The 15,007-nt window shown below is 46.2% G+C and overlaps 11 protein-coding genes and 2 non-coding genes across 13 annotated transcripts; 7 read left to right on the forward strand and 6 right to left on the reverse strand.

The window, feature by feature from the left end:
• Positions 1–234: 234 nt before the first annotated feature.
• Positions 235–711, forward strand: LOC135120238 (histone H2B). Its single transcript, XM_064044554.1, has one exon. It carries the CDS (start codon positions 235–237, stop codon positions 604–606), a length of 372 nt encoding a protein of 123 aa, XP_063900624.1. The 3' UTR covers positions 607–711.
• Positions 712–1,709: 998 nt separating this feature from the next.
• On the reverse strand, positions 1,710–1,828 carry LOC135120253 (5S ribosomal RNA). Its single transcript, XR_010278547.1, has one exon. It is a non-coding gene; the product is annotated as a 5S ribosomal RNA (ribosomal RNA).
• A 1,647-nt stretch (positions 1,829–3,475) lies between these two features.
• LOC135120244 (late histone H1-like) lies at positions 3,476–4,261 on the forward strand. The gene has a single exon (XM_064044560.1). The coding sequence runs from the start codon at positions 3,476–3,478 to the stop codon at positions 4,259–4,261; it is 786 nt and encodes a 261-aa protein (XP_063900630.1).
• A 269-nt stretch (positions 4,262–4,530) lies between these two features.
• On the reverse strand, positions 4,531–5,092 carry LOC135120218 (histone H3). The gene has a single exon (XM_064044535.1). It carries the CDS (start codon positions 5,090–5,092, stop codon positions 4,682–4,684), a length of 411 nt encoding a protein of 136 aa, XP_063900605.1. The 3' UTR covers positions 4,531–4,681.
• A 231-nt stretch (positions 5,093–5,323) lies between these two features.
• On the forward strand, positions 5,324–5,929 carry LOC135120223 (histone H4). The gene has a single exon (XM_064044540.1). It carries the CDS (start codon positions 5,384–5,386, stop codon positions 5,693–5,695), a length of 312 nt encoding a protein of 103 aa, XP_063900610.1. The 5' UTR covers positions 5,324–5,383; the 3' UTR covers positions 5,696–5,929.
• A 185-nt stretch (positions 5,930–6,114) lies between these two features.
• Positions 6,115–6,740, reverse strand: LOC135120220 (histone H2A). The gene has a single exon (XM_064044537.1). The coding sequence runs from the start codon at positions 6,658–6,660 to the stop codon at positions 6,286–6,288; it is 375 nt and encodes a 124-aa protein (XP_063900607.1). The 5' UTR covers positions 6,661–6,740; the 3' UTR covers positions 6,115–6,285.
• Positions 6,741–6,974: 234 nt separating this feature from the next.
• LOC135120221 (histone H2B) lies at positions 6,975–7,451 on the forward strand. The gene has a single exon (XM_064044538.1). It carries the CDS (start codon positions 6,975–6,977, stop codon positions 7,344–7,346), a length of 372 nt encoding a protein of 123 aa, XP_063900608.1. The 3' UTR covers positions 7,347–7,451.
• Positions 7,452–8,449: 998 nt separating this feature from the next.
• LOC135120254 (5S ribosomal RNA) lies at positions 8,450–8,568 on the reverse strand. The gene has a single exon (XR_010278548.1). It is a non-coding gene; the product is annotated as a 5S ribosomal RNA (ribosomal RNA).
• Positions 8,569–10,215: 1,647 nt separating this feature from the next.
• On the forward strand, positions 10,216–11,001 carry LOC135120217 (late histone H1-like). Its single transcript, XM_064044534.1, has one exon. It carries the CDS (start codon positions 10,216–10,218, stop codon positions 10,999–11,001), a length of 786 nt encoding a protein of 261 aa, XP_063900604.1.
• Positions 11,002–11,270: 269 nt separating this feature from the next.
• Positions 11,271–11,837, reverse strand: LOC135120225 (histone H3). Its single transcript, XM_064044541.1, has one exon. It carries the CDS (start codon positions 11,830–11,832, stop codon positions 11,422–11,424), a length of 411 nt encoding a protein of 136 aa, XP_063900611.1. The 5' UTR covers positions 11,833–11,837; the 3' UTR covers positions 11,271–11,421.
• Positions 11,838–12,063: 226 nt separating this feature from the next.
• Positions 12,064–12,669, forward strand: LOC135120222 (histone H4). Its single transcript, XM_064044539.1, has one exon. It carries the CDS (start codon positions 12,124–12,126, stop codon positions 12,433–12,435), a length of 312 nt encoding a protein of 103 aa, XP_063900609.1. The 5' UTR covers positions 12,064–12,123; the 3' UTR covers positions 12,436–12,669.
• A 185-nt stretch (positions 12,670–12,854) lies between these two features.
• LOC135120219 (histone H2A) lies at positions 12,855–13,480 on the reverse strand. Its single transcript, XM_064044536.1, has one exon. The coding sequence runs from the start codon at positions 13,398–13,400 to the stop codon at positions 13,026–13,028; it is 375 nt and encodes a 124-aa protein (XP_063900606.1). The 5' UTR covers positions 13,401–13,480; the 3' UTR covers positions 12,855–13,025.
• Positions 13,481–13,714: 234 nt separating this feature from the next.
• Positions 13,715–14,191, forward strand: LOC135120236 (histone H2B). Its single transcript, XM_064044552.1, has one exon. The coding sequence runs from the start codon at positions 13,715–13,717 to the stop codon at positions 14,084–14,086; it is 372 nt and encodes a 123-aa protein (XP_063900622.1). The 3' UTR covers positions 14,087–14,191.
• The last annotated feature ends 816 nt before the right edge of the window (positions 14,192–15,007 follow it).

The raw sequence follows: 15,007 nt of genomic DNA on the forward strand, positions 1-15,007 counted from the left end.
CTGCTGCGTTATTCGGTTATGTATCGGACCGGCGGTCGCGGCTTAGGCTTTATACCCTCCGTGCGGTCGGTTCAGTTCGGCGCATAGGAAGGCTAGGACGAATGGGCGTGGCCTGAGTCGGTAGACGGTCCGTTATAAAAGTAGTCGCACGCGGGGTGATATTTTTATTCGTTCGTCGAGAACCGAGCGTAGCGTTGCGTTCTGTTCTGTTAAACTCTTATCGAATATTCGAAGATGCCACCCAAGACTAGCGGTAAAGCCGCCAAGAAGGCCGGAAAGGCCCAAAAGAACATTTCGAAGAGCGACAAGAAGAAGAAGCGCAGGAGGAAGGAGAGCTACGCTATCTACATCTACAAGGTGTTGAAACAAGTACATCCCGACACCGGTATCTCGAGCAAGGCGATGTCCATCATGAACAGTTTCGTGAACGACATCTTCGAACGTATCGCCGCCGAAGCTTCCCGCCTCGCCCACTACAACAAACGTTCGACCATCACCAGCAGGGAGATTCAGACCGCCGTACGTCTCCTCTTGCCCGGTGAATTGGCCAAGCACGCCGTCTCCGAAGGTACCAAAGCCGTCACCAAGTACACCAGCTCCAAGTAGAATGATTTTGTTATCATTTCTGTCGTCGTCCGTCGTCCATCTTTCCGGAAAAAAAAAAAAAAAAACAACAACAACAAACAAATCGGTTCTTTTCAGAACCACAAATCGCATTCCTTACAAATAAGAGATTAACGAACCTCGAGAATGTTTCTTTCCCCTTTATTATTATTCGATTATTAAATGAACGAATAAAATGATACTTTTCGTTTCGGGGTGTGCGATGTTTAAATTCCGTCCGCGTCGTACGTACGTACGATCGATTTCGGTTAGAGGTTTTCGAAATGAAACTATGTTAAAAAACAGCGATATATTTTTATCGATCGATTTTTATACGATATGTAAATAAGTCAGGTCACGGGAACGTACTTGTTTTTTTTTTTTCTTTCTTTTTTTTTCCCCCGCCGCAAGAAGGAATTTATATTATTTATTTCTTCATAACGAAGCGCTGTGCTCTCTACGATCGATTTTATCAGGAAATCATAAGATCGAGAAGAAAACGGTCGCGTTTTTTATTATTATTTTAATACCAGAATTACGAAACTGATGCAAATCTATACTGGCCGTCTGTTCGAGGAACTCGCGTACAATAAATAACGCATGTTCCTAACAAAACGGCTGTTTTTTTGCATTTTCACGATCGAGCGTGAATAAATTTCAAATTAAAAGATCAAGCGTCGATTCGTTTCTTTTCGAGTCTTCCTGAATGATTCTGATCTCGTTGTCCATGTACGGCGTTCGTTTATAAGTTCTCGTCGTGCTTTAATTTTATTTTATCGTCACAGACATAAATACATTTATTTTAAACGTAGTAGAGTGTCGTTCCGCGACACCTCGATCTGATCTGGACTTGTAAATTTTTTTTTGGACTTAAAAAAAAAAAAAAAAAAAAAAAAAAGAATAAGGGGGGTGTTCGCGATAGGGCAAAACAAAAACAAAAAATCTGGCGGGAGCGGAATGTTTGAAAATTTCGAGTCGAAGGACGCGAGTGGAAAATCTTAGCGACTAACTTAAATTCTAAATTAAAAACTAGCTTAACTTATGACACACTTATAATAAACACATCGTTTTTTTTTACTAAAAACTAAAGTTTAACAAAAAGAAGAAGACAACGGCACGCGGTGTTCCCAAGCGGTCACCCATCCAAGTACTGACCGCGCCCGACGTTGCTTAACTTCGGTGATCGGACGAGAACCGGTGCTATCAACGTGGTATGGCCGTTGCCTGATGATAAGGGTAAAAAATGAGTAGAAATGGATCCGAGAAGTCGAAACGTCGAAGCAAAAGTGCCAAGATCCGACGAACGAACATCGAAGATCGAGGAGCGCAGCACAGCGCAGCGGTCTGCAACACAAAATACAAAACAAACAAACAAGCACATCACGCACGTACAACTAACAGACGAATGCCACCGACAGGATAGGGAAAGGACGACAAGACCGACAAAGAGACGAACCAGGCACATAAGGCACAATCACGGCGGACGTAGGTAAAAACAAACCATAAACCATCTTCGTCCGCCGGATTAATTACCCTACTACCGCCACCTGGCCACCTGTGTGTGAATGTAATCGTAAATATACGTAAAAAACAAGTCCCGGACAACATATATATAAATATAACCCAAAAAGCAGCATTTGCAATATTTTACAAACAACCGCCGTCATAAATTCGCCGTATCTCGATGGTTCGAATGCTTTGAAAAACACTTGTCTTGATAATATAATAGTGTAAGTGAATTGAATTAAAAAATAATAGTTGAAAGATGTTAAAATAGTTCGAAGTTCGTTCGTCTGTAAACAATAATAGATTAAATAAACTCCATAGAATGTAGTCTTTCAGATCTTCGAAAGAAGAAGGAAAAAAAAAAGAAAATAAAACTATGAAAAGCGGCCACAGGAAAGACAGAAAACGTATCGTACGTGAATCGAAGAAAGAATTTTCGTTCGCCGTCGGTGCGGTGCTGCGGGTTTCCGCGCTCGGTCCCGGCTCGAAAACGACACTCGAAACGAAGAAACTTTTGGAAAAATCCGCAAGGAAATTTTCGTCAGACGTGCAATTTCGATCGTCGATCGATCTCGTACGGAAAAAAATAAAAAAAATCCGAATTTCCTCGTCGTTTCGAGGTACGAGGAAACGACGAGACCGAATCATCTCGTCGCGCCTTCGACATGGAAATTTTTAATGTTCCCATCCTCGTACCGAGACGAGACCGCCACCGGAGGACGGCCGAAAGTCCGTTCCGTCGTTTTCGTTCGACGATCTACGTCGAAGGAGCCCCCCGTGCCCCAGGAGATCGTCGAAATCGGAAGAGTCGCTTCGAAGCGGTGACGATTTTGACCGTACCTTGCCTCTTTCGGAGGCGTTTTTTGACGAGAAAACGTCTTCCGATCGTCCCCGAGGGTGTAAAAAACCGGAAAGCATGGACGGAGGCTCACCTCGTCGAAGCGTCGTCACGGTGGCGGCGACGACGGACGTCGGAGCGTCGACGTCCACCTTCGGTACGTTGTTCGACTTTTGACAAGGTCTTCTTCGAGCGAGCGTCCGGACGGACGCCCTGCCGATTCGCCGATTCCCGCTTCGTCGAAAAATACTCGAATAAACGTCGAGGAAGGTCTGAGGCCGTGTTTCGTCCGTCTAACGACAAGGAGGCGGTGGTGACGGCGAAAAGAGAACGATGTCATCACCCGAAAGTCGAGCGCGAGGCCGCCGATTTCGAGCGAATTCCGTCAAAGTCGCGCGTTTAGTTTACAGTCCGCTTGGTTTACGTCGGGGACACTTAGACGTCGTTTTCGCCACTATTCAAATTCGATCGTGCGACCGATAACCATCGACTTTTTTTAATAACAAAAACAATCAGTTGTTCGGTAAAATGGCAGACGTAGAAAATCAAACAGCTTCCGCCGCGGTGACAGCTTCGGCCGCCGCCTCCTCCGCCGGAACGCCTCACGCCAAGAAGGAAAAGAAAGCGAAGAATCCCAGGAGCAAACCTTCCCATCCGCCGACTTCGGAGATGGTGACCAACGCCATCAAAGGTTTGAAAGAACGCGGCGGATCGTCCCTCCAGGCCATCAAAAAATTCGTCGCCGCCAACTACAAGGTCGACGCCGAAAAAGTTGCTCCGTTCATCAAGAAATACCTGAAAGGCGCCGTCGCTTCCGGTTCCCTCGTCCAGACGAAAGGCAAAGGTGCTTCCGGTTCTTTCAAGTTGGCCTCCACGACCGCCGGCGGTGCCAAAGCCGCCGCCTCCGCCGCCGAAAGGAAGAGGAAATCCGGCGCCGGCAGGACGAAGAAAGCCGCGATTGGCGCGGGAAAACGCGCTTCCGCCGGAGCCGCCGCCGCCGCCGGCGAGAAGGCGGCTTCTAAGGTTTCGAAGAAGACCGCGCCGAAAGCGAAAAAGGCCGCCGCCGAAAAGAAGACCGCTTCCGTGGCCAAAGCGAAGAAGGCCGCCGCCGCCGCTGCCAGCGCCTCCGCCGCAGAGAAGAAGGCCGCCGCCGCCGCTGCCGCCAGAGCGGCGTCGAAGGCGAAATCTCCTTCGAAAGCGAAAAGATCTAACAAGGCCGGACCCACGAAGAAACCGAAAGCTCCGAAACCCAAGTCCACCAAGGCCGTCTCCGCCAAAGCGAAGAAAGCCGCTTCTCCGAAAAGAAAAAAGTGAGCGTTCGAAGAAGATGATGACGACGACGTCGTTGTTGTTGTTTCCCGGCGGTGCTCCGATCGTACATATCGACGAAGGGGCACGCATAAATGGCCCTTTTCAGGGCCACAAATTTTTTTCAAACGAATTAAAATTTTCGCTCAACCCATATTCGAATAATGAATGAATGAAATAAATGATTGATTGATCGATACGATTGATTTGAATGAATGAATGAATGAATTTGCATGCCTTAATTTTAATTTTTTATCTTTTATTTAAGTTTTCGAACGATTCGATTCTCGAAAAAGTTGCTTAATTTTTTATTCGTTAGGAAAAATATTGAGGTTCTGAAAAGAACCGATTTTTTTGTCTCTTTCGAAAAGAGAACTGACAGTTGAGAGATGACGGTGTGATTGATGGTCGGTCGATTTTTTTTTTTTAAGCTCTTTCTCCGCGAATGCGTCTCGCCAGCTGGATGTCTTTGGGCATGATGGTGACGCGTTTGGCGTGGATGGCGCACAAGTTGGTATCTTCGAAGAGACCGACGAGGTAAGCTTCGCTAGCTTCCTGGAGAGCCATCACGGCGGAACTCTGGAAACGCAAGTCGGTCTTGAAGTCCTGGGCGATCTCCCTGACGAGACGTTGGAAGGGCAGTTTGCGGATCAAAAGTTCGGTGCTCTTCTGATAACGACGGATCTCTCGGAGAGCGACGGTTCCGGGCCTGTAACGATGGGGTTTCTTGACGCCGCCGGTCGCCGGTGCGCTTTTTCTCGCGGCCTTAGTGGCGAGCTGTTTTCTGGGGGCTTTTCCTCCCGTAGATTTACGAGCGGTCTGTTTTGTTCTTGCCATTTCGAAAAAATAAGCGAAAGATTAAAATCGATCGACGAACGAACACGCAGCAGACGGACGTTACGAACACGTTGACTGGAAATAACGGCCGACAGGCTCGCGGCGAACCTTATATAACGTTCACCGCTACAAAGTCGCTCTCTGCGCGTGTCTATTGGTCGAGCGGGACCAGAAATGGGCGTAGCTCGGGAACGTTATAAAACGACGCCGAATTTCGTAATTTTCGCAGTTCCCTTTCGAACACCGTTCTGAATCCACGTCTCTCGCAAGCTTCTTCGAAGATATTCCAAGATGACCGGTAGAGGAAAAGGAGGCAAAGGCTTGGGAAAAGGTGGCGCGAAACGTCATCGCAAAGTCCTGCGCGACAACATCCAGGGCATAACGAAACCGGCCATCAGAAGATTGGCCCGTCGCGGCGGTGTGAAACGTATCTCCGGGTTGATCTACGAAGAAACCAGAGGCGTCCTCAAGGTGTTCCTCGAGAACGTGATCCGTGACGCCGTCACCTACACCGAACACGCCAAACGTAAGACCGTCACCGCCATGGACGTCGTCTACGCTTTGAAACGTCAAGGACGCACCCTCTACGGTTTCGGCGGTTAATTTTTTGCAATAGCAAGAAATTTAATCGTCGGTGATTTTGATTCTTTGACTTTTCCGTATATACGCCACGACAACAAACGAGATCGGAGAAAAAAAAAAAACGGTTCTTTTCAGAACCACAAAATTTTTCTAACGAATAAAAAATTTCGCTTACTATATGTCGAGAATAAATAATGAATGAATGAATGAATGAATGAATGGTTGGTTGTGTTGGTTTTTTTTAAAGAAATAATAATGACGATATAAAATGGAAAAACGAAAAAAATTAAATTAAAATCACGTATTTTTAAACGTTTGCAGTAAAATTCACGAGAAGTGACAGAGAGAAAGCTTAAAAATGAACGAACAATAAGAAAAAAATTAACGTTTTCGAATCGAAAAACGATATCGTGTCATATAAAGTACTTTTCTTTCTTTCTATTATTTTTTTTTGTTTGTTTTCCATTAAGATAAGTTTGCGAGCATTTAATCGTTTGAAAAAAATTAGTGGCCCTGAGAAGGGCCGATGATGTGGGTTGTTGTTTTTCTTTTTTTTTCTCGGTAAAGCGGTCGTCCGTCCGGTCCGTTTCTTTAAAAAAAATGAAAAGAGTTTAAGGCTTCTTTTCGGTCTTCTTGGGCAAGAGAACCGCCTGGATGTTGGGCAGAACGCCGCCTTGGGCGATCGTCACTCCGGAAAGGAGCTTGTTCAACTCTTCGTCGTTCCTGATCGCCAACTGCAAATGTCTGGGAATGATCCTGGTCTTCTTGTTGTCTCTGGCGGCGTTTCCTGCCAACTCGAGAACTTCGGCGGCCAGATATTCCATGACGGCGGCGAGGTAGACGGGAGCTCCGGCACCGACGCGTTCGGCGTAGTTTCCTTTACGGAGGAGACGATGGATCCTGCCGACGGGGAACTGAAGACCGGCACGGCTCGAACGGGACTTCGCCTTTCCCTTGACTTTTCCTCCCTTTCCACGTCCTGACATTTTCTTTAATTTTCTTGCGAAAAACGAAATATAAACAAGAAGAGCGAGCGACGAGCGGCGACGACGAGACACGTAATCGACTGCTGCGTTATTCGGTTATGTATCGGACCGGCGGTCGCGGCTTAGGCTTTATACCCTCCGTGCGGTCGGTTCAGTTCGGCGCATAGGAAGGCTAGGACGAATGGGCGTGGCCTGAGTCGGTAGACGGTCCGTTATAAAAGTAGTCGCACGCGGGGTGATATTTTTATTCGTTCGTCGAGAACCGAGCGTAGCGTTGCGTTCTGTTCTGTTAAACTCTTATCGAATATTCGAAGATGCCACCCAAGACTAGCGGTAAAGCCGCCAAGAAGGCCGGAAAGGCCCAAAAGAACATTTCGAAGAGCGACAAGAAGAAGAAGCGCAGGAGGAAGGAGAGCTACGCTATCTACATCTACAAGGTGTTGAAACAAGTACATCCCGACACCGGTATCTCGAGCAAGGCGATGTCCATCATGAACAGTTTCGTGAACGACATCTTCGAACGTATCGCCGCCGAAGCTTCCCGCCTCGCCCACTACAACAAACGTTCGACCATCACCAGCAGGGAGATTCAGACCGCCGTACGTCTCCTCTTGCCCGGTGAATTGGCCAAGCACGCCGTCTCCGAAGGTACCAAAGCCGTCACCAAGTACACCAGCTCCAAGTAGAATGATTTTGTTATCATTTCTGTCGTCGTCCGTCGTCCATCTTTCCGGAAAAAAAAAAAAAAAAACAACAACAACAAACAAATCGGTTCTTTTCAGAACCACAAATCGCATTCCTTACAAATAAGAGATTAACGAACCTCGAGAATGTTTCTTTCCCCTTTATTATTATTCGATTATTAAATGAACGAATAAAATGATACTTTTCGTTTCGGGGTGTGCGATGTTTAAATTCCGTCCGCGTCGTACGTACGTACGATCGATTTCGGTTAGAGGTTTTCGAAATGAAACTATGTTAAAAAACAGCGATATATTTTTATCGATCGATTTTTATACGATATGTAAATAAGTCAGGTCACGGGAACGTACTTGTTTTTTTTTTTTCTTTCTTTTTTTTTCCCCCGCCGCAAGAAGGAATTTATATTATTTATTTCTTCATAACGAAGCGCTGTGCTCTCTACGATCGATTTTATCAGGAAATCATAAGATCGAGAAGAAAACGGTCGCGTTTTTTATTATTATTTTAATACCAGAATTACGAAACTGATGCAAATCTATACTGGCCGTCTGTTCGAGGAACTCGCGTACAATAAATAACGCATGTTCCTAACAAAACGGCTGTTTTTTTGCATTTTCACGATCGAGCGTGAATAAATTTCAAATTAAAAGATCAAGCGTCGATTCGTTTCTTTTCGAGTCTTCCTGAATGATTCTGATCTCGTTGTCCATGTACGGCGTTCGTTTATAAGTTCTCGTCGTGCTTTAATTTTATTTTATCGTCACAGACATAAATACATTTATTTTAAACGTAGTAGAGTGTCGTTCCGCGACACCTCGATCTGATCTGGACTTGTAAATTTTTTTTTGGACTTAAAAAAAAAAAAAAAAAAAAAAAAAAGAATAAGGGGGGTGTTCGCGATAGGGCAAAACAAAAACAAAAAATCTGGCGGGAGCGGAATGTTTGAAAATTTCGAGTCGAAGGACGCGAGTGGAAAATCTTAGCGACTAACTTAAATTCTAAATTAAAAACTAGCTTAACTTATGACACACTTATAATAAACACATCGTTTTTTTTTACTAAAAACTAAAGTTTAACAAAAAGAAGAAGACAACGGCACGCGGTGTTCCCAAGCGGTCACCCATCCAAGTACTGACCGCGCCCGACGTTGCTTAACTTCGGTGATCGGACGAGAACCGGTGCTATCAACGTGGTATGGCCGTTGCCTGATGATAAGGGTAAAAAATGAGTAGAAATGGATCCGAGAAGTCGAAACGTCGAAGCAAAAGTGCCAAGATCCGACGAACGAACATCGAAGATCGAGGAGCGCAGCACAGCGCAGCGGTCTGCAACACAAAATACAAAACAAACAAACAAGCACATCACGCACGTACAACTAACAGACGAATGCCACCGACAGGATAGGGAAAGGACGACAAGACCGACAAAGAGACGAACCAGGCACATAAGGCACAATCACGGCGGACGTAGGTAAAAACAAACCATAAACCATCTTCGTCCGCCGGATTAATTACCCTACTACCGCCACCTGGCCACCTGTGTGTGAATGTAATCGTAAATATACGTAAAAAACAAGTCCCGGACAACATATATATAAATATAACCCAAAAAGCAGCATTTGCAATATTTTACAAACAACCGCCGTCATAAATTCGCCGTATCTCGATGGTTCGAATGCTTTGAAAAACACTTGTCTTGATAATATAATAGTGTAAGTGAATTGAATTAAAAAATAATAGTTGAAAGATGTTAAAATAGTTCGAAGTTCGTTCGTCTGTAAACAATAATAGATTAAATAAACTCCATAGAATGTAGTCTTTCAGATCTTCGAAAGAAGAAGGAAAAAAAAAAGAAAATAAAACTATGAAAAGCGGCCACAGGAAAGACAGAAAACGTATCGTACGTGAATCGAAGAAAGAATTTTCGTTCGCCGTCGGTGCGGTGCTGCGGGTTTCCGCGCTCGGTCCCGGCTCGAAAACGACACTCGAAACGAAGAAACTTTTGGAAAAATCCGCAAGGAAATTTTCGTCAGACGTGCAATTTCGATCGTCGATCGATCTCGTACGGAAAAAAATAAAAAAAATCCGAATTTCCTCGTCGTTTCGAGGTACGAGGAAACGACGAGACCGAATCATCTCGTCGCGCCTTCGACATGGAAATTTTTAATGTTCCCATCCTCGTACCGAGACGAGACCGCCACCGGAGGACGGCCGAAAGTCCGTTCCGTCGTTTTCGTTCGACGATCTACGTCGAAGGAGCCCCCCGTGCCCCAGGAGATCGTCGAAATCGGAAGAGTCGCTTCGAAGCGGTGACGATTTTGACCGTACCTTGCCTCTTTCGGAGGCGTTTTTTGACGAGAAAACGTCTTCCGATCGTCCCCGAGGGTGTAAAAAACCGGAAAGCATGGACGGAGGCTCACCTCGTCGAAGCGTCGTCACGGTGGCGGCGACGACGGACGTCGGAGCGTCGACGTCCACCTTCGGTACGTTGTTCGACTTTTGACAAGGTCTTCTTCGAGCGAGCGTCCGGACGGACGCCCTGCCGATTCGCCGATTCCCGCTTCGTCGAAAAATACTCGAATAAACGTCGAGGAAGGTCTGAGGCCGTGTTTCGTCCGTCTAACGACAAGGAGGCGGTGGTGACGGCGAAAAGAGAACGATGTCATCACCCGAAAGTCGAGCGCGAGGCCGCCGATTTCGAGCGAATTCCGTCAAAGTCGCGCGTTTAGTTTACAGTCCGCTTGGTTTACGTCGGGGACACTTAGACGTCGTTTTCGCCACTATTCAAATTCGATCGTGCGACCGATAACCATCGACTTTTTTTAATAACAAAAACAATCAGTTGTTCGGTAAAATGGCAGACGTAGAAAATCAAACAGCTTCCGCCGCGGTGACAGCTTCGGCCGCCGCCTCCTCCGCCGGAACGCCTCACGCCAAGAAGGAAAAGAAAGCGAAGAATCCCAGGAGCAAACCTTCCCATCCGCCGACTTCGGAGATGGTGACCAACGCCATCAAAGGTTTGAAAGAACGCGGCGGATCGTCCCTCCAGGCCATCAAAAAATTCGTCGCCGCCAACTACAAGGTCGACGCCGAAAAAGTTGCTCCGTTCATCAAGAAATACCTGAAAGGCGCCGTCGCTTCCGGTTCCCTCGTCCAGACGAAAGGCAAAGGTGCTTCCGGTTCTTTCAAGTTGGCCTCCACGACCGCCGGCGGTGCCAAAGCCGCCGCCTCCGCCGCCGAAAGGAAGAGGAAATCCGGCGCCGGCAGGACGAAGAAAGCCGCGATTGGCGCGGGAAAACGCGCTTCCGCCGGAGCCGCCGCCGCCGCCGGCGAGAAGGCGGCTTCTAAGGTTTCGAAGAAGACCGCGCCGAAAGCGAAAAAGGCCGCCGCCGAAAAGAAGACCGCTTCCGTGGCCAAAGCGAAGAAGGCCGCCGCCGCCGCTGCCAGCGCCTCCGCCGCAGAGAAGAAGGCCGCCGCCGCCGCTGCCGCCAGAGCGGCGTCGAAGGCGAAATCTCCTTCGAAAGCGAAAAGATCTAACAAGGCCGGACCCACGAAGAAACCGAAAGCTCCGAAACCCAAGTCCACCAAGGCCGTCTCCGCCAAAGCGAAGAAAGCCGCTTCTCCGAAAAGAAAAAAGTGAGCGTTCGAAGAAGATGATGACGACGACGTCGTTGTTGTTGTTTCCCGGCGGTGCTCCGATCGTACATATCGACGAAGGGGCACGCATAAATGGCCCTTTTCAGGGCCACAAATTTTTTTCAAACGAATTAAAATTTTCGCTCAACCCATATTCGAATAATGAATGAATGAAATAAATGATTGATTGATCGATACGATTGATTTGAATGAATGAATGAATGAATTTGCATGCCTTAATTTTAATTTTTTATCTTTTATTTAAGTTTTCGAACGATTCGATTCTCGAAAAAGTTGCTTAATTTTTTATTCGTTAGGAAAAATATTGAGGTTCTGAAAAGAACCGATTTTTTTGTCTCTTTCGAAAAGAGAACTGACAGTTGAGAGATGACGGTGTGATTGATGGTCGGTCGATTTTTTTTTTTTAAGCTCTTTCTCCGCGAATGCGTCTCGCCAGCTGGATGTCTTTGGGCATGATGGTGACGCGTTTGGCGTGGATGGCGCACAAGTTGGTATCTTCGAAGAGACCGACGAGGTAAGCTTCGCTAGCTTCCTGGAGAGCCATCACGGCGGAACTCTGGAAACGCAAGTCGGTCTTGAAGTCCTGGGCGATCTCCCTGACGAGACGTTGGAAGGGCAGTTTGCGGATCAAAAGTTCGGTGCTCTTCTGATAACGACGGATCTCTCGGAGAGCGACGGTTCCGGGCCTGTAACGATGGGGTTTCTTGACGCCGCCGGTCGCCGGTGCGCTTTTTCTCGCGGCCTTAGTGGCGAGCTGTTTTCTGGGGGCTTTTCCTCCCGTAGATTTACGAGCGGTCTGTTTTGTTCTTGCCATTTCGAAAAAATAAGCGAAAGATTAAAATCGATCGACGAACGAACACGCAGCAGACGGACGTTACGAACACGTTGACTGGAAATAACGGCCGACAGGCTCGCGGCGAACCTTATATAACGTTCACCGCTACAAAGTCGCTCTCTGCGCGTGTCTATTGGTCGAGCGGGACCAGAAATGGGCGTAGCTCGGGAACGTTATAAAACGACGCCGAATTTCGTAATTTTCGCAGTTCCCTTTCGAACACCGTTCTGAATCCACGTCTCTCGCAAGCTTCTTCGAAGATATTCCAAGATGACCGGTAGAGGAAAAGGAGGCAAAGGCTTGGGAAAAGGTGGCGCGAAACGTCATCGCAAAGTCCTGCGCGACAACATCCAGGGCATAACGAAACCGGCCATCAGAAGATTGGCCCGTCGCGGCGGTGTGAAACGTATCTCCGGGTTGATCTACGAAGAAACCAGAGGCGTCCTCAAGGTGTTCCTCGAGAACGTGATCCGTGACGCCGTCACCTACACCGAACACGCCAAACGTAAGACCGTCACCGCCATGGACGTCGTCTACGCTTTGAAACGTCAAGGACGCACCCTCTACGGTTTCGGCGGTTAATTTTTTGCAATAGCAAGAAATTTAATCGTCGGTGATTTTGATTCTTTGACTTTTCCGTATATACGCCACGACAACAAACGAGATCGGAGAAAAAAAAAAAACGGTTCTTTTCAGAACCACAAAATTTTTCTAACGAATAAAAAATTTCGCTTACTATATGTCGAGAATAAATAATGAATGAATGAATGAATGAATGAATGGTTGGTTGTGTTGGTTTTTTTTAAAGAAATAATAATGACGATATAAAATGGAAAAACGAAAAAAATTAAATTAAAATCACGTATTTTTAAACGTTTGCAGTAAAATTCACGAGAAGTGACAGAGAGAAAGCTTAAAAATGAACGAACAATAAGAAAAAAATTAACGTTTTCGAATCGAAAAACGATATCGTGTCATATAAAGTACTTTTCTTTCTTTCTATTATTTTTTTTTGTTTGTTTTCCATTAAGATAAGTTTGCGAGCATTTAATCGTTTGAAAAAAATTAGTGGCCCTGAGAAGGGCCGATGATGTGGGTTGTTGTTTTTCTTTTTTTTTCTCGGTAAAGCGGTCGTCCGTCCGGTCCGTTTCTTTAAAAAAAATGAAAAGAGTTTAAGGCTTCTTTTCGGTCTTCTTGGGCAAGAGAACCGCCTGGATGTTGGGCAGAACGCCGCCTTGGGCGATCGTCACTCCGGAAAGGAGCTTGTTCAACTCTTCGTCGTTCCTGATCGCCAACTGCAAATGTCTGGGAATGATCCTGGTCTTCTTGTTGTCTCTGGCGGCGTTTCCTGCCAACTCGAGAACTTCGGCGGCCAGATATTCCATGACGGCGGCGAGGTAGACGGGAGCTCCGGCACCGACGCGTTCGGCGTAGTTTCCTTTACGGAGGAGACGATGGATCCTGCCGACGGGGAACTGAAGACCGGCACGGCTCGAACGGGACTTCGCCTTTCCCTTGACTTTTCCTCCCTTTCCACGTCCTGACATTTTCTTTAATTTTCTTGCGAAAAACGAAATATAAACAAGAAGAGCGAGCGACGAGCGGCGACGACGAGACACGTAATCGACTGCTGCGTTATTCGGTTATGTATCGGACCGGCGGTCGCGGCTTAGGCTTTATACCCTCCGTGCGGTCGGTTCAGTTCGGCGCATAGGAAGGCTAGGACGAATGGGCGTGGCCTGAGTCGGTAGACGGTCCGTTATAAAAGTAGTCGCACGCGGGGTGATATTTTTATTCGTTCGTCGAGAACCGAGCGTAGCGTTGCGTTCTGTTCTGTTAAACTCTTATCGAATATTCGAAGATGCCACCCAAGACTAGCGGTAAAGCCGCCAAGAAGGCCGGAAAGGCCCAAAAGAACATTTCGAAGAGCGACAAGAAGAAGAAGCGCAGGAGGAAGGAGAGCTACGCTATCTACATCTACAAGGTGTTGAAACAAGTACATCCCGACACCGGTATCTCGAGCAAGGCGATGTCCATCATGAACAGTTTCGTGAACGACATCTTCGAACGTATCGCCGCCGAAGCTTCCCGCCTCGCCCACTACAACAAACGTTCGACCATCACCAGCAGGGAGATTCAGACCGCCGTACGTCTCCTCTTGCCCGGTGAATTGGCCAAGCACGCCGTCTCCGAAGGTACCAAAGCCGTCACCAAGTACACCAGCTCCAAGTAGAATGATTTTGTTATCATTTCTGTCGTCGTCCGTCGTCCATCTTTCCGGAAAAAAAAAAAAAAAAACAACAACAACAAACAAATCGGTTCTTTTCAGAACCACAAATCGCATTCCTTACAAATAAGAGATTAACGAACCTCGAGAATGTTTCTTTCCCCTTTATTATTATTCGATTATTAAATGAACGAATAAAATGATACTTTTCGTTTCGGGGTGTGCGATGTTTAAATTCCGTCCGCGTCGTACGTACGTACGATCGATTTCGGTTAGAGGTTTTCGAAATGAAACTATGTTAAAAAACAGCGATATATTTTTATCGATCGATTTTTATACGATATGTAAATAAGTCAGGTCACGGGAACGTACTTGTTTTTTTTTTTTCTTTCTTTTTTTTTCCCCCGCCGCAAGAAGGAATTTATATTATTTATTTCTTCATAACGAAGCGCTGTGCTCTCTACGATCGATTTTATCAGGAAATCATAAGATCGAGAAGAAAACGGTCGCGTTTTTTATTATTATTTTAATACCAGAATTACGAAACTGATGCAAATCTATACTGGCCGTCTGTTCGAGGAACTCGCGTACAATAAATAACGCATGTTCCTAACAAAACGGCTGTTTTTTTGCATTTTCACGATCGAGCGTGAATAAATTTCAAATTAAAAGATCAAGCGTCGATTCGTTTCTTTTCGAGTCTTCCTGAATGATTCTGATCTCGTTGTCCATGTACGGCGTTCGTTTATAAGTTCTCGTCGTGCTTTAATTTTATTTTATCGTCACAGACATAAATACATTTATTTTAAACGTAGTAGAGTGTCGTTCCGCGACACCTCGATCTGATCTGGACTTGTAAATTTTTTTTTGGACTTAAAAAAAAAAAAAAAAAAAAAAAAAAGAATAAGGGGGGTGTTCGCGATAGGG

Source organism: Zophobas morio, unplaced genomic scaffold (genome assembly GCF_036711695.1).
Source record: "Zophobas morio isolate AGI-343-1 ecotype UQ-CSIRO unplaced genomic scaffold, CSIRO_AGI_Zmor_V1 ptg000358l, whole genome shotgun sequence".
Classification (NCBI taxonomy): domain Eukaryota; kingdom Metazoa; phylum Arthropoda; class Insecta; order Coleoptera; family Tenebrionidae; genus Zophobas; species Zophobas morio.